Raw genomic sequence first — 24,822 nt, forward strand, 5'->3', positions numbered from 1 at the left:
CCTTCCGCTGCTGACGACGACACCCCGCTGCCCCACCCGGACTCAGTCGCCAAGCAGTGCGGCCCGGACCCGCCTCCCGGGTCCCCGGCCCGGCCCGGCCCCCGCGGCCGCCGGGCCCGGCCGGGCCGCCCACGCAGCCTCCAAGGCAAGGCCCGGGGACTCAGCCGAAGGGCCCGGGAACATAAAAAGTAAACCCCGGGCCTGGCCGCCGCTTGACAGGCTCATCATGGCATCACTTCCAAAGTTCCGGGAACGGCCCGGGGCCCAGCCTCCGGGCGGCGCCGCGGCGGCCTGGCAGGCCGGGCTGGCTGGCGGCGGCCCAGCCGCTCAGGGGCCCGGGGCCCGGGCCCACCCCCGGTCACTGAGTCACGGCGTGACCCGGAGGCTTCAGTTCCGATGACTCCTGGCAGCCTGAGCCCCGGCCGCCACCAGGCTCTCCTGATCATCGGATTGTCCTCGGGGGCCTCGTACTGATTTTTATCTCATAGCGTATGTAACTTTGAGTATTTCGGAGGCTCTTGCCGGTCCGATCCGATCCGAAGCCTTGACTCTGTGAAGCCTCGGATGATGCATGTCCGCCGGCCGGCCCCCGGCCGGCGGGCCGCGGGCGGGTCACTGAGTCACCGGGCCGGGCAGTGGCCGAGTCGGACCCGGGCCCTCAGGCCAGTCGGGTTGGGCCCTGAGCGTCCGATGACTCTTTAACTTGAAACCTTCACTCAAAGAATCCCCAAGAAAATGACGGAGGTTACGGAGGCGAGGGAACCAAATGGGAGGAAGAGGAGGAAGAGGAGGTAGAGGAGGTGTTGGAGGGGACGAGGAGGTGATGGAGGACGAGGAGTGCTGATGGTCGAGGACGAGGGAGAGGAGGACGAGGACGAGGACGAGGACGAGGACGAGGACGAGGACGAGGAAGAGTGGAAATGCTTACCTGAATGAGGAAAAGAGGTGATGAAGAGGAAATTTATACTGTGACATTAGCGGTATCCAAAAATGGTGGGAGTAGTGAAGATGAAGGATACGCTGGACAAGAATTATGTCAGTATTTAACAAAACATATATCTCAAGGAGTCGGCGGTAGATCTTGACTGATTGACGATTGGATAGCAGAACATGAGCAGTGAAATGACGATCATGATACCAGGATGCATGAATAATGTGATGGAGAGAATTTCAATTAGAAAGAATAGCTTCTTGCTGCTGTGATAATATGTTTGATTCATAACATGCATGCTTCAGGTCGCGGGAGGTTTACAAAATCGAGACAGCATGCAAGGAGGTCAGTCTTGATAGTTTCTGTGAGAAATTGCTGGTTGTGACATTTGCAACAGGGTCAGAGCAAGCACGTAAGACGAACAGCCCAATTACGGTCATTCTTTGATGCATTTGTACCAGCGCGGAAGAGGAAGCGGAAGAGTGGTTGGGATGTTTCCAGTGAAGGTGTTTTCATCAACCTTGATTGAGCACTGAAGTCAGATAGATGCGGCTTCTAACAAGACTGCAGGGAACCTCGAGGACGGTCTCACTCCCAAACAAATTGAGGCCATACGAGCGGCAAAGGCGGTGCATGCGGCGAAGACGGCAATGGCGATGGCGAAAGGTGACTGACTAGGACCCCACAATCTCATGCTGACTTGCGTTGACAGTCAGCGTCCCAGTGGTTAACCCGCTGCTAGGTTTGACAGTGATTGCGCAACTGGCGCTGGTAACGATAGCAGGCATGGTGAAGCCGCCGCAGCGAAATCGGCTGTATGTGGGGAGCTTGCACTTCGACCTCAAGGAAGCCGATGTCCGCGCCATCTTCCAGCCGTTTGGGCCCATCAAGACGATGTGACCGAATCTGAGACTTCACCGTCTGTCCGTGATATGCTGCAGAGAAATGTCGTATGAGCCAACCACCGGGAAGTCCAAGGGATATGCTTTCATAGAGTACATGAATGATGCTCAAGCCGACGCGTGTGAGAAGGCGATGGATGGCTTCATGATTGCTGGCAGGTATGTTCTGCGAGGCGATGCCTGCGATGTTTTTTCTTTCCGAATATCAAAGATGTATTTGTGCTCTTGAATTTCACTGTTCTCAAAATTAATCAAATTACGTTTTTTTTCTCTGTTTTTTCTTCTCTTTTTTACTCTCTCTTGTTCTTTTTCTTTATGTTCTTTCCCCCCACTCCTTCCCCCTTGTTCTTCTCTCCCTGCGTGACTTTCTTATTCTTTCTCCCTCTCCCCCCCCCCCCCCCTTCTCTCTCTCCTCTTCTTTTCTCCCTCCCTCTCCCTTCTCTCGCTTTCAATCAATCTTTTGCTCTCTCTCTCTCTCTATCTCATTCTCTATCTCTATCTCGATCTCTATCTCTCCTCCCTTCCTCTCCCTCTCCTCCCTTCCTCTCCCTCTCCTCCCTTCCTCTCCCTTTCCCTCCCTCCCTCTTCTCTCTATCTCTATCTCGTTCTCTCCCTCTCTCCCTCCCTCCCTGACTCGCTGACTCCATCCCTCCCTCCCTCCCTCTTTCTCTTTTTCTTTCTTTTTCTGTGTCCTGCAACCCCTCAAACGCTTACAACTTTTGTCGTAAGTCAAGCTGTTTTTCTGTTGTTTTATCATCAATCATCTCGGTTTCAGCTTGCGTAGCTCGAAGAACTTGTTTTGTTAACTCTTTGAGTATGAGTGTGAGAGCTTGGAAATTCTCCATGGTTGGCGAATTTACTGGCATCTCTATTGAGGAGCTTTTTAGACCCATCAAAGTCGGCAGACCGCACAATACAGTCTCCGCCAACGCACCTGTGGTAAGATGGATACGCTCTCTGTACGGCTGATGTAGCATCGAAGACTATTCTTCCTCCTCAACTTCTCGTCAGTCGACCTCCAGCCATGGCCCCCCTCGCTGCCGCAGGTTCTTATTCTTTCCGACCTCAACCCTCGGCCCTGTCATCCACTTCCAAGAGCTCATTGCACTGCATTCGCCCAGGCCTAGGAGTTCCCGGGCTGCTTCCCGGCATGGCTGGTTGAACTCTCTTTTTCCTATCCTCAGCGCAAGACAAACATTTCACCCTGGCAGGCATTCCTGGGCTTGCTGGCCAGCACTTGCTTCAGGTAGAAGCCCACTCAGTCGCTCCTTGAGTCTCACGTCTGTGCAGCAACGAGCTGCCTCCCTGCTTGCCGCACAGGCAAGATTGATTGAGATGTCGAGAGAATGATTGAGATGTCAAGCTGAAGTAAGATCGTTCTTGCAGCAAGCGGCACTTGCAGCGCAGAAAGCGCAAGCCCAGCCGCTGAATGTCAGTTGCTTCCCTGTTACTCTCCTTCATCACTCCCATCCAGACACCAGTCGCGGGCCCTCCAGCTCGAATTTACATTGGCTCCGTCCTCTTCGACGTGAAGGAGTCAGAGGTCAAGCAGATCTTTCAAGTGCGTCGCAGCCTCTTCGCTTGTCCCTCGTCGTGCACGAGGTAGTGCACGAGTGACAAGCGCTCGCAGGTTTTCGGGAGCATCAAGCAGATCTCGATGATTCCGAACCCTGAGAACGGGAAGCACAAGGTGACCTCGAGCCCTCTGCTTGCTCCGGCTGCTTATGCTCTCGCCGATCTCAGGGCTACGGATTCATCGAGTATGAGAAGCATGACGACGCCGTGCAGGCCATCCAGGTGACGGACTGACCTGGAGGCAGCCGTGTTAAAGCTGAGCAGGCTATGAACGGCTTCCAGCTGGCCGGCAGGCCACTAAAGGTTGGAAGAGAAGAGTGATCTGATTTCTGGTGAGGTGAGAGGGTAGGTGGGGTGGGCGAGCTCTGCCATGCCCGACTCGGCACAAACTTCATCGGTGCGGGGGATGGGAGAAAGTGATTGTGGCTGATGTTGCGGCAGGAGGATAAGACCAGCAACCCGATCATTGTAGCAGCAGCGAATGCCATCGCAGATAAGGTGAGGCTGCGGGCTAGTGACGGTGAGCTGACAACCTGCTGCGCAGGTCACAACAAGCCTTGTGACAAGCTCGTCAAACGACATCACAACAGTAGAGGACGAAGAGAACTTGAGTGTATCAAGCGTCCTGCAGGTACCTTGCGCTTTGAGAAATCTGTTGCGCATCAAGATGTTGGCGATGCTGTGACAGCGTGGATGACAACTCTTTTCAGCGCAAAGAGATCATGTGCAAGCTAGCAAATCGACCTTCTCGGGTGAGCGATCTCTTCTTCAGGTCTGCCTGTGATGTGGCACAAGGTTGTCCTGCTGAAGAACATGGTGGAGCCCGAGGACGTCGACCCGCTGGTGACGCGTGACAACTTTCGCCTCCTGTGTGTGACCGTCAAACAGCTGGAGCAGGAGATTGCAGAAGAATGCTCCAAGTTCGGAAAAGTGAGCTCAAGCCACCCTCTTGCCTTTGTCCTCCCTCACTCCCACTCTGACACTTCCTACCTTTCCTTCCATGTTGACCGTTTGCAGGTCAACAAGGTTCTCATCGTCACCATGGTGGAGCAAGGATCTCGTCTGGTCAAAGTGTTTGTAGAGTTTGGGGATCAGGAAGCGGCCACCAAGGCTGTAGCGCGACTCGACAAGCGATGGTTCGGAGGAAAGGTCGGTGCTCTTGCAGAGAAAGCAAACAGTTGACTTTCTCGCAGATTGTAAATGCGAGTACATATGAGGAGGAAAGGTTCGTTCGACAAGACTTGTCGGGTTGAGATGATAGGAAAGTTTCTTCAAAGTTGATGAATGTAAAGACGTTAACGATTCACCTACACACAAGCTCGGCAACATCATGAATAATACTCTGTGCGTGGTTGGATCAGCATTCATCATTCTGAATATGCATGGATGAGTTTCAACAAAAGCATCAGGAGGGCTGGAAGAGTAAAGTTAGCGCCCGAGGTCAACTTCAAGCACAAGAACCTGAGAGAAGCAACCCCGGCCTACTTCCCTCAGCTGAGTTCAAGACGATGGAGAACGTGCTGCAAGCAAAGATGAAAGTTTGGTAGGTGAGAGGTCCAGGCGCACCTGAAGGATTGTGTAGTCTGGTTGACTCCGCACGAGAAGGCATATGGCGCTCCTCCTACACGAAGGTTGTCAGGCTCACTAGCTCTAACGCTCCTTCGCCATGCCCTACCCAGTCGAAGCTTGCAATAGTCCAGCTGGACACCTGATGAGAGCTCAGATAAGGATCGCAGCTATTGCTCGGAACCTCGAGATCCATAGCGGTTGGCAGCGATGCTGTAGGAGAAAAGCGAATTCAGCCTAGGAGCAAGGGGATCAAGTGAGCAGAGAGGTAGAAAGAACCTGATCCCTGCAGAGAAATACGCTGCATCATCCCTAGTACGTTGGTGACTTCTTCTCCTCGCAACTTGCACGTGTCACCTTGCCAGCTCCACTGTTGGTCCGTAAAGAGTCTGGATGGCTAGATCCAGGCTGCACGGCATGTCGTCCATGTACGATCCCCAGCACGGTCGTGCTCGAATGTTTGCAATTTTTGCTCTGCACTCTCCTCAATCGTAAACACGATTCAGAGCATCTAAGAACCTCGTCAACACGCCTGGGCATCGTGCTGTCGCTACTTCCACCGTAGCATTGACCGGCATGTAGCACTCCCACGATGTAATACTGCTGCGAAATGAGCGATCGAATGTTGCACTGCATGTGCTGCAGTTCCATCACCCGACTCCTTGTCCTGCTGTATCGTTTGTGCTTCCAACATTGGATATCAAGATCGGTCTGCAGAAGTCAATGTCGAAGCTGCAGCCGTCAGGAACCTGAATGTGTCGCAATCAAGATTAGCCAAGCCATCACAGCAAGAAGCTGTACATCCAAGAGATAGATGAAGAAATACTTGGAAGCTTTTTGAGAACAAGCGGCTTCCAGAGGCCATACTGTCCGAGTCGCGGCATAGCATGAATGCAGCAATAAAAAGGTTATACAAAGCATGATGTCGACAGCAACAGCCCTCTCCGCCGGTAGACGAAATGGAAGAAGCACCATGCTGTCGAATACAGTCGCCGCTCTTGGAGACTAAGAGATTCAGAGACCGTAAGAGATAGGGAGATATGCCAGCATCGCCTGTAAAACTGATGGTGAGGCTCGAAACTGATGAGCGACATCAATGTTCATCATCATTGACAGTCAGGAATCAGTTAGAGTCAGTTCTCAAGTCACTGAGTGAATCCGAGCGGCCTGACTCGCTTGAGGACCCTTGAAGTTTGTCGGCCCTGCAACGGTCGCCACCCTTCACTAAGCTTCAGCGGGGGGCGCTCACAGGCTTGGCAGGCAGGCAGCACTAGCCGCTGAGCCGCTGAGGACCACTCCCCGGACTTCCGAGCAAGGCTCAGCGGCGGCTTGAAACCGTTACTTTCCCTTCCTGGACTCACTCGAGCGTCAGGGCAAGTCACTCCAGACGTTCTGCCTGTCTGATCGCACTGTCTCAGTGAAGTACTGATTGTCCTCGTACTACAAACAAGCCTGACGGTCGCGGCTTGACAAGCTCTTCTCTCACAAGCAGTGAAGGCTGCGATTGAAATATCCTTTACTCAAACTGAGTTAAGTTAAAACTCAGTACGGAAATCTGTTGATCCGGATGAGATCGGCAGAACTTCAGTAGTCATCAGAGCCGGGTCGGGCGACCGGGCCCCGGCGAGATTCTTTTTAGCAAAATTTATCAGAGTCGCCTGTACTACGTTACGTTGACCTCGCTACTACTACTGCTACTACTACTGCTACTACTACTGCTACTGCTGCTACTGATGCTACTGCTGCTACTGATACTACTGATACTACTCCTGGTACATATATATATATATTACTACTACACCTTGTCCTGGAGACTACTACCTCTACTGCTTTGGTACTACCCTCCCCCCTCGAGCACAAATTGGGTTGGGTCAAAATGAACCCCCGACCCCGTCATACAGATTGGGCAGTCCGCATCCCGTGTCGGAAACACGAGGGTGGAGGGGTGTAGACACCCTGGAGTCACAGCTCTCAGGTAGGGTGGGTGGATACGACAGCAGCAGAACTTCGAGAAGACTAGATTTAAAAAATGGTTTTATATCACAACAAAATTGATTCCACAAAACAGTGCAAGTTTCAAAATGAAGCGGAAATTTTACATATTTTGACTAAATTTCGGGAGATTTGGAGAAGCCTGTCTAAGCCGAGCCACGTGTGCCAATCAGCAATGGAATAAATAATCTAGACCTTCTCTCGAACTACCCCTACCCTCTAATTCAGACAAAATATTGACAATCAGATGGAACATTTTAATCACCGTCCACTCCTTCAAGAACAGAGTTGGCGTACCCAGATGAAAAGTTTTTTTTGGGAGGGTTTAGATGCCGGATTGGACGCTCTTCATACCACCGTCTTGCAGGGATCCATACTTTTTTTTAACGAAATGAAGGGCCCATCCAATGGAGGGGGGTGGGGCATGTCAAAAGCGACCTAGATGCGGGGGTGGGGTGGGTTGGGGGGAAAGGCGGGAAAAGAAGTGTGAGGAGCTTCGGACACAGCACGCGCCATGTCCAACAAGGTACGCCACGCGTTGATAAGAGAAGGATGTAAACCCTACTGCTCCTTGTGTCTGCTTCTATGCAGGCACAGTTGTTTTGCTCGTCTGTTTTGTATTCCCTCTCTGTTTTAGCATACATTCGTAATGCTTTACTTTCCGAATATTGCCGTTGCTTGCTGTTGAGCCTTGCTGACTTGCTTGTAACAGAAAATTGATGGCCCAGCCATTGGCATTGACCTTGGAACCACCTACTCCTGCGTAGGAATTTGGCAAAATGAACGTGTGGAGATCATCGCCAACGACCAGGGCAACAGGACTACTCCATCGTGGGTTGCCTTCACAGAGTCAGAACGCCTTATCGGAGACGCTGCCAAGAACCAGGCTGCGATGAATCCCCACAACACCATTTTCGATGCCAAGCGTCTCATCGGTCGCAAGATGGATGATCCCTCCCTCCAGGCTGACTTGAAGCACTTTCCATTCAAGGTTGTCACCAAGGATGGCAAGCCTCATATCCAGGCCGAATACAAGGGAGAGAATAAGACCTTCTCTCCTGAGGAAATCTCCTCTATGATTCTCACCAAGATGAAGGAGACCTCTGAGGCCTATTTGGGTAAGGAGGTCAAGCACGCTGTCATCACCGTTCCAGCCTACTTCAACGACTCCCAGCGTCAGGCCACCAAAGATGCTGGCTTGATTGCTGGTCTCAACGTTCTTCGTATCATCAACGAGCCTACTGCTGCTGCCATTGCCTACGGTCTCGAGAAGAAGGGTAGCGGAGAGCGTAACATCTTGATCTATGATCTTGGAGGTGGTACTTTCGATGTTTCTCTTTTGACCATCGACGATGGAATCTTCGAGGTTAAGGCTACTGCTGGTGACACTCACTTGGGAGGAGAGGACTTCGACAATCGTTTGGTTCAGTTTGTTCTCCAAGAATTCAAGAGGAAGCACAAGAAGGATCCATCTGAGAACGCTCGTGCTCTTCGTCGTATCAGGACGGCTTGTGAGCGAGCCAAGCGAACCCTGTCATCAGCGGCCAACACTACCATTGAGGTTGATTCCTGCTTCGAGGGAATTGATTTCTACACCAACATCACTCGCGCCAAGTTTGAGGAACTTTGTTCTGACTTGTTCCGTGGAACCCTCGACCCTGTCGATCGCGTTTTGAGGGATTCCAAGATTTCTAAAGGCCAGGTCCACGAGATCGTTCTTGTCGGAGGTTCAACTCGTATTCCCAAGGTCCAGTCTCTCCTTCAGGACTTCTTCAATGGCAAGGAGTTGAACAAGAGCATCAATCCAGATGAGGCCGTTGCCTACGGAGCTGCTGTTCAGGCTGCCATCTTGGCTGGAGTCGACTCTGAGAAGACGCAGGATCTTCTTCTTCTTGATGTTGCTCCCTTGTCCCTCGGTATCGAGACTGCCGGAGGTGTGATGACTAAGCTCATTGAGCGCAACACCACCATTCCCTGCAAGAAGTCCCAGGTCTTCTCCACGTATGCGGACAATCAGCCTGGTGTGCTCATCCAGGTTTATGAAGGAGAGCGTCAGATGACTAAGGACAACAATCTTCTTGGCAAGTTCCAGTTGGATGGAATTCCCCCTGCCCCTCGTGGTGTTCCACAGATCGAGGTGTCGTTCGATCTCGATGCCAACGGTATCATGAACGTTTCGGCCCAAGACAAGTCCACCGGCAAGCAGAACAAGATCACCATCACTAATGACAAGGGTCGTCTCAGCCAGGATGACATTGAGCGCATGGTCAAGGAGGCTGAGCGCTTCAAGGAGGAGGACGAGAGGCAGCGCAAGAAGGTTGACGCTAAGAACTCTCTTGAGAACTACGCTTATTCTCTCAAGAACACGCTCAACGACGAGAAGGTTGCTGGCAAGCTCGACGAATCAGACAAGTCTTCGCTCACCAGCAAAATTGACGAGACCATCTCTTGGTTGGAGAGCAATGCCAATGCTGAAGTTGAAGAGTTCGAGGCAAAGCAGAAGGCTCTGGAGGGTGTCGCCATGCCCATCATGACCAAGCTCTACCAGGGTGGAGGAATGCCTGATATGGGCGGCGGCATGCCTGACATGAGTGGTGGTGCTCCTCCTTCTGGTGCTGGTGGCGCTGGCGGACCTCACATCGAGGAGGTCGACTAAGTCGTACAACATCTTCAACTCCTGTACTAGTAATAAATGATTTCGATATCATTCATATGCAGTGGTTTGTCTTGATTGGTGCACACATTTCGGTTATTTCTTGATATCACTTCTTTCCCAAGAAAAGTGCCATGTTGGCAACCATGGCGGGTGGCCATCGGCGCACAGTGGACAGCCAATCAAGGTCTCTGCAGACTAGTCACAGAAAAGTCTACCTGGAGATAAGGGATTGCCTGTAGAGACTGCATCCTGTCTGGATCTTGTTGCATGCGAATTCCCACTGGATTCAAATCAGAACCTCCCCTTCTAGGTTGCTTTCACCTCCGACTCAGCAGTCTCGCGATCCCCCGCACTCCATGCGATGGCGGCAAGAGCAACGTGCATGTCCGTGTAACCTGACAACTTATGACCATTTACAGCACATTCCATCAAACAGTGTTACCGGGATTTCTCCGGATGATGTCCGACATCATCTGTTAGAGGCATCAGTACTAGTTGGTAGCGTAATCGCTTTTTTTTTACCTTGGTAGCTTCTTTCGTCTGTCCGACCTGTAGGTGGTGCAATGGGTCAGCAGTGAACATGGTCAACCTCAAATCATCTGCCTGGTAGAGAGCGAGCGCATAATTCGCTCTCACGTCCAGTGCTCGAGCTTCATCTCTGAGCTGCGAATGCCAGGCGGTCAGTATGAGGAAGGAGGACGGCGAGAGATGTCATCGAACTACCGCGACAAACAATCGGTCGGAAGCTTCGTAGTCCACCAGTGCCTCATCTTGCAATGTTTAGACCCCACCGAGCTCAGGTTCAGCTCTCACTATATTTCCCCAGCTTGGCAAGAGCGTTCGCGCGAAAGGTGAGGACGTAAGGATTAACGCCTGTGAAGGATCATGCAGGAAAGAGGTCCTCCACTCGACCTTGCTCTCGACCTCCTCCCCACAGTTGGATGGCGCGAGAGTAATCTGAGGTGAGATGAGACAAGGAGATTCGCATCACACAACACGACCTTGGATTGCATCTTCCCAGTTGCCCAACCCTTCACTACACAATCCTCGCTGTCTCCTTGTCTCAATGCACATGCCTCATCTTGCATGCCTCACCTGAACGAAGGTGTCTGGGTACTCCATGTATATAGCCTTTCCATTCTTCTCCTGTAGCCACCATGAGCATATCTCTCTTTAGCTTCAGTTCAACATTCCTTTTGCCCTTCCTCCATGATCGCTAGGACTGTGTCGTAATCCTGCATCGGCGGCCTTGAGCAGGTACACAAGATTTTTCTAGTTCACCTGCTTGGCCTCTGAGAACCGTTTCAGATCCACCCGAGCATTTGCTCGAAACTGGAAACAGCATCATGAACATTGAGCGGGAGTGAGTGTGAGACACCTTGAAGAGCTCTGCCAACTCATCACGAGGACGCTTCATGCGTTGCCAGCGCTCGATCGCTGAGGAGAACAAACTCTCGGCTTCAGGCAGTCTCTTCCCATCGAACGCTCTGATGCCTCGCTGCACTATCTCTATGTCTTCATCTTGCGGCTTGTCCCACTTGACCTCCGCTGTCGCTGCACGGACGGGCAGCGACGCGGCTACGCAGATACCGACAAAAGCACGACGAGACCATTGAAGGGTCGCTTTGTCCCGAGCAGTGCAGGAGAGGGCCTGCAAGGGTCGGGAGGGAAGGCTCTTGAGCAGCCACAGAGGAGAGAGAGGAGACAGGAGGGGGGCTCGCAGAACGAAGGAGTCAACCGAGGACAGAAGCAGCACGATCCCCAAGACGCTTCTTTCCGCCATGATAAGCCCTTTAAAACTCCCAGATGTATCGCTCATACTTCCATAGTACGGCGGCCCGGCCCGCCGAACGGTCCGGTCACGGGAGTCCGGCAGACCCGGCCGCCGGCCGCCGGGGCCCGCGTCACCGTGGCACGCCCGGCTGACGGCGTGCGGGAGTCGGCCGTCACGGCCCGGCGTGACCCGGCCCAACTAAAAGTTGAGCGACGGGTGACCCCGTACCCGGAACAGTCACGGCGGATCATGGCGAGTCAGGGCTGCGGCCACCGGGTGCCCGGCGGCCAGCCTGGCAGGCCGCGCCGGGGCCCTCCGACTGCGGCAGCACTGGCCGGGGCCGCCGAGTGCCACGGTGTCTGGAGTCCCGGCCCGGGAGAAGCCAGGGCGGGCCGCCCGGCGCGGCAGCAGGCCCGCCGCGCCGCCGCCGCCGCCGCCGCCGCCGCCGCCGCCGCCGCCGCCGCCGCCGCCGGATGAGCCTATGATGCCCGGCGGGCCGGGGTCGGACGGTCCGGAGCCGTCACGGCGACGGTCCGTCGGGACTGGGAGTTCCGAGTCCGATGCCATGATGATGACCCTCACTGAAATCAGACTCAGTCTGACTCAGTGGCGCGGGGGCCGGGTCACTCCGATGATGATCATAGCCTAGTAGCGGGCGGCGTCACGGTGTGACAGTCATCTTTACTCAAAGTTAAGTTAAAGATCAGTACGAGGACAATCAGGAGAGTCGAGGAGGCTTGACCCTGACACTGTCGCACAGGCCAAACGGCGATCAGAAGAGAAAAGACAGCGAGAACCAAACGGGCCCAATCCGGCCAACTGCTGTCCCCCAAACTTAACTGACAGTCACTGACTCGGTGCCGGCGGCGCACTCCGCAGTGCCCGGCCACCGTTCGGTACGGTGCCCGGTGGTCAAACGGCGGGCCGGGGCCGTGACCGTGACTGCAGTAGTGCTCCCGGGCCAGCCTCAGCGAGTTTGTGCGGAGTCAGCAAACTTGACTCGTACCCGTTACAGTCTGTTTGTGTGCGATCGGAACCTCAAATAAATTTTGAAATCACCTCTGGTTATTTCATGTTTTAAAGCAAAAAATCAAAGCCTGCTCTCAAATTTCAATTTGAGTTTGCATGGCCGGGATGCCTGTGCGTGGAGAAGGTTGAAGGAGGAAGGGAGGGAGGGAGAGACAGAGACAGAGACAGAGACAGAGACAGAGACAGAGACAGAGACAGAGACAGAGACTGGCAGGCAGGCAGGCACAGAGACAGAGACAGAGACTGGCAGGCAGGCAGGCAGGGGTGGGGGGGGGGGAGAGGGAGGGAGGGAGGGAGGGAGGGAGGGAGGGGAGGAGGGAAGAGAGAGAGACAGAGGCAGCCAGGCAGCCAGGCAGGGGGGGGGAGGGAGCGAGGGAGCGAGGGAGCGAGGGAGAGAGAGAGACAGGTTGGTAGATGCTGGTGAATTTGACGACATTGTGAGAGGAAGAAAAAGGCAGCATCCTTAAGATCACAGTGTTGATGTATATAGAATCATTGGCTTCTCAAGACTTTTAGTGGGAGCAAGGAAGGCAGGAGGATGTGCGAAGGCAAGGTGAACAAATCGACGATGATGTTGAGGACAGAAGCGAAAGCGATGCTGATTTGGGAAGGATGATTAAGATTAAAACAGAAGATGCTTCAGACGATTAGAGTAATAGGGCATAAGATATAATTAGAAGACAAGCATGGCTTTGCCATGTCAGATGGGCTTGAGAAAAGCGATTGGAAGCCGGCAGAGTAGACGATGAAGATGTGTGCACGTCTGACATGGAGGAGAGGTCATTTAGAAAGGAACAAGGCAATCAGAGCATTGGTTTTATATGGCGTTGAATGCCAACAAGACTCAGTCTGTTGAGCCTATTTGCCCTCAATTAGAGGCTCACTTTGACATCAAACAAGCAGGTCATTTCATGAACATCAAGAAAAACTCTCCAAACATCGGGCAGATCTGACATCCGTTTCATCACACTGTTCCCATGTTTTCTTAGAAGTGAGTTCTCCAAGGTTTCTCAGCAGTTTGAGCAGTCGACATGAAGAAGCTCTTGAAAGTAGCAAGTTTTGGGATGTCAAGATCCAAGAACAAGGGTTCTAAAGACAAGGCGGCTTCAAGTGATGTTGCACCGCAGAACAATCAGGAGGTGCAAAAAGCTTCTTCTCAACCTCCTCAGCAGATTGCAAGTGTGCAGAAGCAAACAGTCCCTGCGCTAGATCTTGCTCGGGCTGAACGACAGCGAGATATGGAAGAGAAATCGAGTACGAACCAGTCCTACACCTCTGACAAGATGCATAAGGCTCAGAACAGCAGTCAGACAACGCATGAAACTGCTGTACTTGCAGAGGAGAAGCTGAAGAAAGATGCAGCGAGGAAGGAGGAGGCGAACAATCAAAGAGACGAGAATCTTGAGAGAGCAATCAACGATTCGATGGATTTCCTCGCCAATGAGGGTCTCAACTCTCCTGGTCTTTTCAAGGAGAAATGTAGCGAGCAACTCAAGGTTTCTGTGATGCAGGCAATCCTGGCAGGAAAACAAGTCGATTTCATCTCAATGAACAATGCAGCTTTGGCGACGACCATACTCGAAGAGTGCTTCATGCACAGTAGCTCTCCGATCTTTCCTGTCAAGTTGTTGGATCCCTTATACGAAGCCATGTGTATCCAGGGGGTGAAGAAATCGCATGCTCGAGTTCAGAGCATCCTCCTAGAAGCGATCCAGACGAACACGCTCTCGCCCGTCTTCCTCAATCTCCTTGGATTGCTCAACCTTGTCGTGCAACACTCGGATCATAATCACTTCACCTTACATGACGCTTCCGAGCACTTCGCACGCTTCATGGCGCAAGACAAGCAACAAGTGCTGTCGAACGGCGATCGCAACGAGCGGGCAACTCAAGCAGCTGTCGTCCTCAAGGAGCTCATTGAGCATGTCTACACCATGTTCCCTTCTCCCAACGCCCAAGAAGAGCCCTCAGCTGGCGCAGCATCTGCCGATCACCAGCAGGCAACCGAGACATCTACTGCTGACGATGAGGATGCCGAGAGCAAGACCGAGGCGCTGGAGACGCATGCCAACGATAACCAATGGGTTCACTTCCCTGAACCTGAACGCCCCTCACAAGAAGAGGATGCCACAGCACCCGTGGAAAGTTTTGACGAGCATAGAGATGATTCTCTTGTCAGCTCCAGCGATGCTGGGCAAGACGTCGAGCAGTCGCTCAAGCAGCCAGCAGCGACGGGGGAAGAGGATGCGCAAGAAGAGTTTGTGCCTGTTGACTTCACAGCCATCGCCAAGTTCAACTATGACGCCACTGAGAGCGACGAGCTGACGCTTCGGAAGGGAGACAAGATCAAGCTGACGCATCGAGTCTCGTGGGATCATGACACTGACCAGGGCTGGTACATCGGGCGGATCGGGGACAGGAGCGGGCATCTCCCCTCAACGCACATTCAGATCGTTTACGAGGACGTGTTCGAGGACGAGGGGGCTGAGCCTATGACTGAAGCGATGGATGCTGAGGCGGGGCCAGCATCCGAGCCTCCCAATCAAGGAGAAGCCTCGGGATCTGACGAGCAAGACGCCATGGGCGAGAGCGAAGCGCCCAGCAGTCAACGTCCTCAGCTCGCGGATATGCATGACGAAGAAGACAAGGAGACAAGCGTCGACATGGAGTGGAATGATGATGGCAAGCACAAGGAGCTGGAAGGCAACAGCAAGACGGAGGATGAAGAGTCGTTAGTTGCCTCGCTGTCAAAGAGGGAGAGCGATAAGGAGTCGTTCGAACTCGACGCGAATCATCCGTCGCCCATGGAACATGAAGATGCCGAGTCGCTCGATCTTTCAAGAAATCTACATCTGGATCAGTATGACGTGCTTCTCGCTAGTGCCACAAGGTGTTGTTGGATACTTCCACGCTGCTGTTCTGATTTTCTTGCAGTGACGTCGAGGAGAGCCAGCACAGCAAGGAGTACGTCACGGCAACCCTTGAGCTTGTCGACGGAGCACATCCTGAGATCAGAGGGACGGAGGTGGGAGGGAAGGTGCCCCAGGAGATCGCCTACTTCGACGACCTCCAACGTGATCTCATAGGAAGCCTCTTTGACGCGAGCTGCAGCCTCGAACAGAAGAGCTCGACCAACTCTGTGATCGACGACAAGCTCAAGAGGGCCTGGAAAGACGCCTTGACCCAGTACGTGAACAAGAACAAGTCAAACGACAGGCTGCCCAAGCAGGAAGCAGCCCCGAACCCTCGGAGGCTCGTCAAAGCTGACTCCTTCTCTTCGAGCGTGATGCGCATGACCAAGAGTGCTCGGATAAAAGACGAAGAGAAGCGAACGAGGATCGAGCAGCTGAAGCAGCAAAGCGTGCAGGCTGCGAGCGCGAAGCAGGCAGCTTCTCTCAAGTCGCAGGACACGAAGAAACTCTCTCTTCAGACGGAGGTGTACTCCAAGACCACTCAGCGACCTCAGCCACGTCCCTGGAGGAACCCTCCCAGCGGGTTCAAGGCGTCCTCCTCCCAGAAGGTGCCCAGGTATGTTGACCCCGACGTTGTCATGGAGAGATGGAGGAAAGAGTGGGAGGAGAAGGTCATGAACGACCCGGACGTCAAGTTCCCCTCAGCGGCTGACAGCAGCAGCTACGCAGAACGTCTGCGGAGCTTCTCGCACTCGTTGGATGGCTCTGATGACAAGCCGGTGGAGCAGGAGGCGTCTACCTCGCTCTCGCTCTCGCTCTCTCAAGTCCATCAGATCCGTGAGAGTCAACGCGAGCGCATCAAGGAGTACAACAGAGCCCTGGTGAGCACCCCGAGGCCCAAGTCTCGTCCTGCTACTTCCAGGCACAGCGATGGAGGCTCTTCGGTCACGGTGGAGCAGCAGGCCGACAGACGGTCTGAGCGAGCTCGCTCGTTGAGCGCCGGGAGGGCTCGGTTAGAAGACGCTGAGGTCAGCGACGGGGATCGAAAGCCCCGGAAACGAGAGCTTATGAGCGAGAACGCTGCCGTCAGACACATCGCTCGCCAACGAGCTGCCTGGGAGCGGCAACATGAGGGCCGGTCGTCCTCGGTAGAGCCTCCCAGCAAGAACAGAGCTCCGGCTCCCGCTGAAGCTGCAGACAAGCCCAACCAGGCGACAGTGGCGGCGAGCAAGGCGTTGCGACTAGCAGGGACAGCAGCGAACGCGAAGCGGGGGATCAAGCGAACCCCTGGCAAGTCACCCAAGGCTGCAGACGCTCCTGCGCTTGCCGAGAAGTTCCACATGCTCGAGGCTCACCTTCAGCGAGTCTCTCCCATCCAGTCTGCCTCGCTCAACTCCGCTGAGCCCTCCAAGGAGAAGCTGCCGATGTCCCATCCTCCCGCTGACCTCCCGGTCGACTACCTCTTCAAGGAGGACGCACCTGTCAGCGGCTTGCCACATGTCGACCCCAGCAGCTCAGCCTCCATCGCCAACCGAGCGAGTGGATCTCAGAGGTTCTCCTCCAGCGCTGATCTCTCCGTCACCGCAGTCCGTAGAGCAGACAAGCACGACCTGCTGAGACGAGACGACCGCAGGGGTCCAGCTCAGTCCCAGGAGAAGCTCACCTGGAGCGTGCTTGACGCCAGCTCCTCCTCCAAGGATGACCCTGCCAGGTTTGCGCAGGAGGTGCAAAACCTCATCGACGCTGTGGGGGTCGTCAGCCTCCACAAGCGCCCTCTAGAGCCTCTCCTCTCCCCTCCCGTCGCTGCTGGGCTCGAGCACGCCCTCCGCAAGGACTCGCAGTTTCTTGATGGCCCCTTCCGGCCCCAGCTGAGGTGCCTGGAGACGGTAGGAGCGTTTTCGCTTCCCAAGGAGCCGCTTCCTACCCTCGTGCTGCCGTGCGGTGCTCTCATCTGGCGCTCAGATCGGGGCTGCGAGACGTACACGACCTTCCTGCCGGAGGGGACGGACAACGGGGTCTACCTGCACTGTTACTCGCGGTACCGGGAGGAGATGAAGGAGGGGATGTGGATTCCCGAGGCTATCTTCGTCGCCTCTCGCACTCAATTTCATGCCTCCATCCTCTTCGCTCTCACTGCTTACGCCTCGAACTTGCCTGCCTCGGTGCCCTGGGACACGTCGCACGTCAAGGAGCTGATCTCCATCCTCGCCATGCCTGTGCCCCTCCCCGGACAGCCGCTGCATGTTCAGATGTACAGTCAGATCGTCCACGTCCAGCGCCCCTCCGCCAAGGAGCTCCCGCTGGCAGACATCGACTTTGCCGTCCTCTTCCGCTGCCTGGACCTCGTCACCATTCGCCGGGTCCTCCTCCTCCTCCTCCTCGGCGAGCCACAATTGCTGGTTGTGGCAGACGATGCCAGCGTGCTGTTCCCGATCCTCGAGGCCTTGAAGCTGCTGCTCTTCCCGTTTGAGTGGCCCTTCACTATGATTCCTATCCTCCCTATCAACTTCTTGACCGAGCTTGACTCCCCCTTCCCCTTCCTCCTCGGGGTCACCAGACCTGCCCTTCCGCGAGGAAGAGTCCCTTCCAACGTGTCGGTGCTGGACACAACGCACAAGACTCTCTCCATCCCCCCGGCCCTCAGTGCTCTCGAGCGCAGCAGCGCAGGAGTCGCTCTCGCCCGGGCCATGGACGAGCGTCTCCTCGCCTTCGAAGAGCGAGTCCTCCACGTGCTCCAAGGACACGCCGCGTGTGATCCAGCCAAGACGACCAACGACGAGATCTGGGCTGAGGCAATCACGGTGAGGGAACAGGTGACGTCAGCATGACTGGGTTGACCTGGTTGACAGGCACCTGGGACGTGGAAGTCTTTGAATGAGAACCACGTCTCTCCGCTGCAAACTTGTGTAGATGTTCTGAGAAACAACCTCCTGTTTGACCTCGGTGAGGCGAACAATGCATGCACCTGACCTCTCTTCCCTTGCGCTCTTGTGACTTGTGATTCCAGTCAGTTTGGTCTTCCGCTTTCCTCTCTTCGTTCAGAACGCTGTTGACGACGATGCGGTGATGGAGATCAGACAGAAGAAGCTTCTCCCTCCCAGCGGTACGAATGTCGTCCATGTCGACACAGCAGGCCTTGTCGGCGCGTCGGAGGAGCCGGAGATCCTAGAGGTTCTCTGCCGGACTCGCATGTTCAACCTGCTTGTCGCCAAGAGGATGCCGTACTGGGAGGCCGCGTTTGGCCTCCGGACGAGGTACAGTTGTGTGCCATGCATGCGAGCGAGTGAGGTCACCTGAGCAGAGGCAAGGGCGCGAGGAAGGCGAGAGCGGGCGACCTCGTGGAGACGTACATGAGGGCGAGGCTGGAGGCGGAGGCACACGAGGTGGAGGGTCGCTGACGGGGTGAAGTCAAGTCACGTGCCTGGCAGATCGCGAACTTGGAGACGATCCAGATGTGTGGGTTCTTGTTTGTGCAGGAGGACAGGCGGCAGCAGGCAGGCACGAGTGTGCAGGGAGAGCGGAGCCTCACGCGATCGGAGAGGAGCCATGAGAGCGGCTGGCAGTTGAAGTGGTGCGAGCTGGACGGGTGAGTAGCAAGAGCTTGCGAGGAGGAGGGGGAGGGAGCCTGAGACTTTCTTGCAGCCTCTCCTTGAAGATGCTGGTCTTTCAGAGCCCCGCAGGTGCCCCAGTCCTCCTTGACCTGCCCCTCCCTCACTTGCTGCACAGGTCCAGCTCCTTCAGTGGTCGGTGGGGAGGCGTCGGAGGACGATGTGGTCTTCCTTCTGGAGGAGCGAGAGACTTTCATCAACGCCTTCGAGTCGAGTCGCAGGCACTGAACTTCTCCTCCTCCTCCCTCACTGACAACCTTTTCAGGGACCCGACCTCCTTCAACTTCGAGATCTCTGTGAGAGGACAGGGCTCGGTGACAGATCTTCTCCTCCCCGCTCCCGTTCATCCCTCCCCCTCTCCCTCCCCTCTTCCTTGTGCTCCATCTCTACTCTCAACTCCATCTGGTGATTGATCCCAAAGGTGCAGGGGAGTGGGCAGGACGTGATACGGTCACTTCGCATCTGCGCCAAGGTAGCCTTCAGCTGCAGCTCCTGCTGGCTGACCTGTTGCCAGGATGCCGCGTCTCGAACAAGCTGGATAAAGCACATCCGAGCTCGATGCATGGGACCCGAGGTGAGAAAACGCTCTGCTGGACTCGACCCGGGGCTGATCGAGACGCAGCCGCTACACAAGTTGGCAGAGATGGTAGGAACTCATGGAGGAGGAACAGACGCGAGCTCACCCCAGGGCCCGCGGCGATGAAGAGGCGATTGTACACATAGGATTGAAGTGAAACATCTCAAACGTTCATGTCTGTTAAGTTCGCAATTAAATGTTGAAGCTCTGGTTATGTTTGCCTCTTGCTGTGCGTCAAGATGCCGTTGTAAGGATCTACCAGGTCCAGGAACTCAGCGAAGGAGAATTCTTTCTCTGTCTCCTGTACGCTCTTACCAAACAACTGATCTGTCAGCTTCCCCATCACCTGCTCGCTCAGGTCAGCCCTACCCTCCAGCTCCTCGGTCGCACCTCCTTGCCATAGCGATGGTAAAGGATTTCCATGCACTCGTCTTCGCTCATCGTCCCTCCGCCATCCTTGTCGCACACCATGAACTCTATCAGGTTGTAAAGTCGTGTCGGCTCTTGGCCCGTCCTGTCCTTTCGGCATCGCACGTAGAGCTGGACGAAGTTGTCCCAGTCGATCCACCCGTTAGCGTCCTCGTCCACTTCCCAGATGATGTCTTCCACCTCTGACAGCCCGTACTCCGTCCTCTTCCGCGGCTGGTACCCGAGATTCTGCCGTCGAAGAGGTGAGTTGAAGCAGCAACAGGACGAGGAGAGCACTAGGGAGGTTTACCTTGTACGCCTGAGTCAGCTCTTGGACGTCGATCTTGCCGTCTTTCTGCGACATGCTCAGAAGCCAGGTGAAGCCCAACAGAGATCTCACCTTGAGATCCATCCTCTCGAAGACGCGCCCTAGGTTGTCATAATCCACTCGCTTGTCCAGCCCATACTTTTCCCACTCTTCCATCTCAGACGCCTCTCACAGGAAGCAGAACGTAAGGACGTCAGGCCACTGGAAACAAGTCTGAGAGTCAGAGCGTCGCCGTGGCTTGTAAGTTGGGCAAGTCTACTCCTGTCTCAACACATCTCCTTTGCTCTCCCTCGCATTGCTACCTCTTCCTGCTCTCTTTCCTCCATCGAGGACTGCACTAGTTCCTGAATCAGCGCTCTTTCCTTTCTCAACACCCTCCGGCAGTGAAGCCGCCCAGCTGATTCTTTAGCAGAAAGATCATCAGGCTTCAGGCTCAGGTTCTCTCATCTATTCTTCAACTTCATCTTCAAGCAAGACAATCGGCTGAGCGGCCCTCGTCTAGTCTTCTCCCGGATCTCACTCGGTCACTAGCTGAGTCTGCCAGTAGCTGAGCTGAGCCTCAGCGGCGTCTCTCCTCATCATGGCGCTGAGTCGCCCGAAATTCGTCTGGTGCCAGCCTAGTAGGATCACTCGATTTCCGTTGGTCGGTCCAGTACCAGTACCTCAAAATTACTCAACAGCCCGGCCTTGGAACCAAGGCGGCGGTTCACGGTCACTGACCGTGCAAGAGCCGGGCCCGGCCCACGGCCCGGCGATCGGCGATGATCATGCCTATCGGATCGGGCCTCCGGTCCGGCTGTTGAGCGGCAGGTCGGGCCAACCCCTCTGCACTTTGTTGCAGGCCTGCTTTCGACCACCTCTCATTTGGTGGGAAATGAAGGGGGTACTTTATGTGGGCCTTCAGGCAGGCATCATGGCTGGGGTACAGTATAGTATCAAGTTGATCTAAGTGAGGAACTAGTAAAAATTGCATATCCTCTTACCCTGCATTCAACGCTCCAAATGACCTCGCAGGCTTCCCACCCTACCCTGCTTCTAATGTGCCATCCCATGGACCCCCTCTAGTGCTTCGGTTTCCGTTGCCCCTACATCACCGTCGCGTCATCATCCACCCTCCATTGTTCCTATGACAAGCACCGGTACTCAATGAGAAGCACCACCCCACCCCTCTCCTTGAATAGCTTATTTCACCCCACCCCATCTCTGAACTGTATGTGACCCTCGGCACAAAGCGTCGCAATTCAACAGTGAGTCATTGGCTGTACCCCTCCCCTCCCACCCCACCCTAGATACTTGATCACCCCTATGTTCCAGACATAGCCCATGGTGACCCCATGGTGAAAGAGTCACGTGCAAACAAAAAGCACATTGGTCCGGGAGGAGAGAACCAGATGGTATGGGGTAGCCTCTCAGAACTTAGGAGGCTACTTAGAAAACTACAGTGGGTAAGGTACAAAGTGCATGACCTGTTCATGAGCGCCTGTACATAAAGGCTCACATGCAATTGAACCCAAGGCAATGGGTGGGGGTGATCTTTGAGTTGGTACCTAGTTTCATCACCGGTCATTGTGTGTCCAGGGGTGTTTTCCAAAGCAAAGGGGTGGGGGAGGTGTGCCTGCTTCTAGAAGGATACATGTGGGTGGATGAATGACTGGGGGTGATGCGTCCGAGAGGGATAAATTTGATGGGTGGGGTCCAGTGATCATCCAAATATGGGGGTGCTTTACTGAGCCAAAATAGTATTATGAGAGGGTAGGTCATGAGGGTCCAGCCGACATGCAAATCGGATATTGTGGATTGGGGGTAGGGGTAGCTATGTGAGGGGTCCACAAAAGAAGTGATGGGGGTGGGATATGAAGGGGTCATGAAGGACACGGGTGGTAAGTTTGTGGATCTCAGAGAGGAGCCAGTGGTAGGGGTAGGGGTAGGGTCATTGTTTGACAGCAAGGGTCCTCATCAAGCGGACCATTAAATGTTAGGGGTTAAATGAGGAAAAGGAATAAAGGATGGTCTGGGGGTGGGTGAAAATATATAACGAAAGGGGGTGATGCCAATTTAAGCTTGTAAAGTGAGGTGGGTGAAAATTTGAATGTGGGTAGGGTCTATTGAGGACCGGTACTTTGATTTTTGTGCAGGGATGGGGTAGGGTGGTTTGCCAAACTTCCTCCCGCGCAGTCCTCTCTCTCCCGCCCTTCTTTCCATATCCATGTCGTGCTCGCTCTGTTTCTGATTGCTTGCCCTGCTCTTGCCTCCTGCGTCAAGTGCTAAAGAACAGTTGTATTCAAGTCAGCATGCTGTAACACGATATCCTCAAATCTCTCTCTTTCTCCTCTCTTCGCTCTCGAAAGTTTCAAACTGACGGAAACGTGGGTCTAACAACAACCTTGTCATTTCGTTCTCTTTCATGCTTTCAGTCGAATGTTGCCATGAAGTACTCAAGCTTGATCAAAGCGAATCCCTCAACTTGGTTTCCCTCTACAAACTGTTCTTTGTAAAAGCTCTATGTCAGTGCGAAAGTGTAGTTGTGCTCTGCGAGTGTTTGTTGGTTTCTCTAATTTGCATACTGATTGTTGAAGCCCCTCAAATCTCATTCATGTAATTGGTTCCATGACACGTGTTGAAGAGAAACCTTCACGGCGCAATGAAAACTCGACTGACATCCTAGTTTTGCTTGAGCAGGCAGCGGCTTTCTCGGCAATGCTTGCCTTTGGTTTGAAATTACCAAACCAGGTCAAGAAGGGAGCAGCAGAGATTCAGCATGAGGAAAAGAAGGCAAGAGGAGAGCTAGTAGACTATGTCGACCCTACAGCCCACCTTCCCTGGAAGAAAAACAAAGGTGGTACATGGGGTGTACAATCAAACGCTCCTCAACAAAGTAACCCTCCCCATTCATCTCCACATGCACCCCCCAAGGATAAGAGTAAACCTGCCTGGAATGTAGAGAATATCCAACAACCACCTCAATTATCTCTCGAGGATGAGCTTGCCAAGGTTTGTTCCCTTTTGTTTTTGTTTTTGTGAAAGGTTCCTCCTTACAACATGATCAGGAGAATCCTACTTCCCCCAAAGCAGCACCTACATCTCCAAAGGTTGCAAAGCCTGCATGGGGTGGTGCGGGGCTTCCAAAAGCGCCTGTTGAGATTAAGAAAGAAATTCCTTCGTTCTCAGGGTCCGCCTGGGCTGATGAATGCGACGACGATGATGACGATGTTGAAGTCAAGAAACCTGTCCAGACTTCCTCAAGTCAACCCGTGTCTGATTTTTCGTCGAATGGGTCTCGATTCTCAGGTGCAAGGGTACCTTTTGCAGTCCATCCTGATGGCGATAGAACTAGAGAACGTGAAATGGACCCTACAGACAGCATGTTTAGGGGCGAAAGGAATGGTGTAAACGATCGTGGATTCGGTAACCGTAGAGAACATTACGAAAGATTCACTGATCGGCGAGAACAATTTGAAAGAGACTTCGAAAGACATGGTTATCAGAAAGGTTTTGAGCGAAGGGGATTAGATGATCGTTCAGCAGCTTTTGATAGATTCCGTGGATCTCAGGAGCGGGAACGAGGTTATTATGATCGAGACAGGGTCATGCACGAACGAGAGAGAATTATGTACGATCGCGAAAGAGGACCTGCTTGGAATTCATCACATGATCAATGGAAACAAGGAAGGCAAGGTTTTCGTTCTGATCCTTTCGATGGAGGTAGATCCTTTGATGGAGGCAGGCACGCAGGGGAAGCTTTCGAGAGGAACTTCCGTGACGATGGTGCCTACAAACGTGATCAAGTGGACACAGAGAGAAGTTCCATGGATGTTTCCCGAGATAGGATGGGAACTGAAGGATCCTCATCAAGATCTGGTTTTGTCGGGAGAACGCCTGACAATAGATCACTGTACCAACCAGGGCAAGGTGCCCGGGGGCCGATTGAAACGACCAAACGATTGGATGGAGAAATGCCTCGAAATCCAGAACAAGATACGCTCCGAAGGGACAGAGCAGGAAGTACTGAAGCATTGGAAAGACAAATTTTGACTCAGGATGGAACTTCAAATGTGTTGATTGACCAAGGTCGAATTAACACCACTGAAGGAAGAGTTGAAGATGCGAATCCGAGATCTTCAGGGGAGCTGACAGACTCCAGGAATACTCCAGCATCACGCCACGACAAAAATGTTCAGGATCGGATCACAAAGTCACAGCATGATCCCGAGGATCCAACCTGGGCGAAATTAGGCAGGGAACGACAAAATGAACCCCTAGAGAAATCTCCAACTTTGAGTCCTTCAAAGCCTCCAATCGCCATTATGAGAAGGCCGAATAAGGATCTTGCTAATCCAGAGATTGAAAGCGAACGGCATGCTGTGCTGCATAGTGATCAAAAAGCAAGTTGCACAAATAATTTATCTGCGTCCAAGCATCTGATCAAAGAGGTCAATACTACAACACGTGTGGAGCACACAGGTCTTTGAAAATCTTCTTCATTACTTTTTAACTTTCAATGTAGAAGAGAGTTCGACCTCGATCGGACCTCCTGTCTCAACGAATCCGACAAACTCAATCAAGG

At 53.7% G+C, this 24,822-nt stretch overlaps 7 protein-coding genes across 7 annotated transcripts; 4 read left to right on the forward strand and 3 right to left on the reverse strand.

Moving 5' to 3' along the window:
- Nucleotides 1-1,110: 1,110 nt before the first annotated feature.
- On the forward strand, nucleotides 1,111-4,661 carry GUITHDRAFT_134574 (hypothetical protein; the record flags this gene model as incomplete). Its single annotated transcript, XM_005837959.1, has 20 exons — nucleotides 1,111-1,155; nucleotides 1,237-1,276; nucleotides 1,329-1,343; nucleotides 1,502-1,597; nucleotides 1,644-1,827; nucleotides 1,873-1,992; nucleotides 2,721-2,772; nucleotides 2,808-2,879; nucleotides 3,220-3,264; nucleotides 3,308-3,394; nucleotides 3,464-3,523; nucleotides 3,577-3,630; nucleotides 3,673-3,711; nucleotides 3,850-3,906; nucleotides 3,953-4,039; nucleotides 4,119-4,160; nucleotides 4,204-4,251; nucleotides 4,297-4,338; nucleotides 4,426-4,557; nucleotides 4,602-4,661. The coding sequence occupies 20 exons, from the start codon at nucleotides 1,111-1,113 to the stop codon at nucleotides 4,659-4,661; spliced, it is 1,377 nt and encodes a 458-aa protein (XP_005838016.1).
- A 114-nt stretch (nucleotides 4,662-4,775) lies between these two features.
- Nucleotides 4,776-5,402, reverse strand: GUITHDRAFT_102960 (hypothetical protein; the record flags this gene model as incomplete). The annotated part of the gene is made up of 6 exons (XM_005837960.1): nucleotides 4,776-4,822; nucleotides 4,870-4,928; nucleotides 4,975-5,029; nucleotides 5,084-5,116; nucleotides 5,159-5,211; nucleotides 5,332-5,402. The coding sequence occupies 6 exons, from the start codon at nucleotides 5,400-5,402 to the stop codon at nucleotides 4,776-4,778; spliced, it is 318 nt and encodes a 105-aa protein (XP_005838017.1).
- A 2,078-nt stretch (nucleotides 5,403-7,480) lies between these two features.
- GUITHDRAFT_161592 (heat shock protein 70) lies at nucleotides 7,481-9,677 on the forward strand (the record flags this gene model as incomplete). Its single annotated transcript, XM_005837961.1, has 2 exons — nucleotides 7,481-7,492; nucleotides 7,679-9,677. The coding sequence occupies 2 exons, from the start codon at nucleotides 7,481-7,483 to the stop codon at nucleotides 9,620-9,622; spliced, it is 1,956 nt and encodes a 651-aa protein (XP_005838018.1). The 3' UTR covers nucleotides 9,623-9,677.
- Nucleotides 9,678-9,728: 51 nt separating this feature from the next.
- On the reverse strand, nucleotides 9,729-10,771 carry GUITHDRAFT_66103 (hypothetical protein; the record flags this gene model as incomplete). The annotated part of the gene is made up of 9 exons (XM_005837962.1): nucleotides 9,729-9,810; nucleotides 9,838-9,902; nucleotides 9,944-10,024; nucleotides 10,172-10,285; nucleotides 10,343-10,392; nucleotides 10,436-10,495; nucleotides 10,535-10,579; nucleotides 10,624-10,672; nucleotides 10,718-10,771. Coding segments are annotated over 9 exons (600 nt in total), but the record flags the coding sequence as incomplete, so codon positions are not given.
- Nucleotides 10,772-13,456: 2,685 nt separating this feature from the next.
- GUITHDRAFT_102963 (hypothetical protein) lies at nucleotides 13,457-19,648 on the forward strand (the record flags this gene model as incomplete). The annotated part of the gene is made up of 12 exons (XM_005837963.1): nucleotides 13,457-15,315; nucleotides 15,360-18,138; nucleotides 18,187-18,280; nucleotides 18,345-18,591; nucleotides 18,639-18,720; nucleotides 18,766-18,923; nucleotides 18,980-19,017; nucleotides 19,064-19,154; nucleotides 19,211-19,259; nucleotides 19,367-19,417; nucleotides 19,460-19,519; nucleotides 19,568-19,648. 12 exons carry the CDS (start codon nucleotides 13,457-13,459, stop codon nucleotides 19,646-19,648), a joined length of 5,589 nt encoding a protein of 1,862 aa, XP_005838020.1.
- Nucleotides 19,649-19,684: 36 nt separating this feature from the next.
- Nucleotides 19,685-20,462, reverse strand: GUITHDRAFT_150967 (hypothetical protein). Its single transcript, XM_005837964.1, has 4 exons — nucleotides 20,331-20,462; nucleotides 20,241-20,285; nucleotides 19,913-20,179; nucleotides 19,685-19,868 (listed from the first exon to the last, which is right to left on the reverse strand). The coding sequence occupies exons 1-4, from the start codon at nucleotides 20,412-20,414 to the stop codon at nucleotides 19,734-19,736; spliced, it is 531 nt and encodes a 176-aa protein (XP_005838021.1). The 5' UTR covers nucleotides 20,415-20,462; the 3' UTR covers nucleotides 19,685-19,733.
- Nucleotides 20,463-22,935: 2,473 nt separating this feature from the next.
- GUITHDRAFT_150968 (hypothetical protein) lies at nucleotides 22,936-23,788 on the forward strand (the record flags this gene model as incomplete). The annotated part of the gene is made up of 2 exons (XM_005837965.1): nucleotides 22,936-23,249; nucleotides 23,306-23,788. Coding segments are annotated over exons 1-2 (761 nt in total), but the record flags the coding sequence as incomplete, so codon positions are not given.
- Between the last annotated feature and the right edge of the window lie 1,034 nt (nucleotides 23,789-24,822).

Source organism: Guillardia theta (assembly GCF_000315625.1).
Source record: "Guillardia theta CCMP2712 unplaced genomic scaffold GUITHscaffold_12, whole genome shotgun sequence".
In the NCBI taxonomy this organism is placed as follows: domain Eukaryota; class Cryptophyceae; order Pyrenomonadales; family Geminigeraceae; genus Guillardia; species Guillardia theta.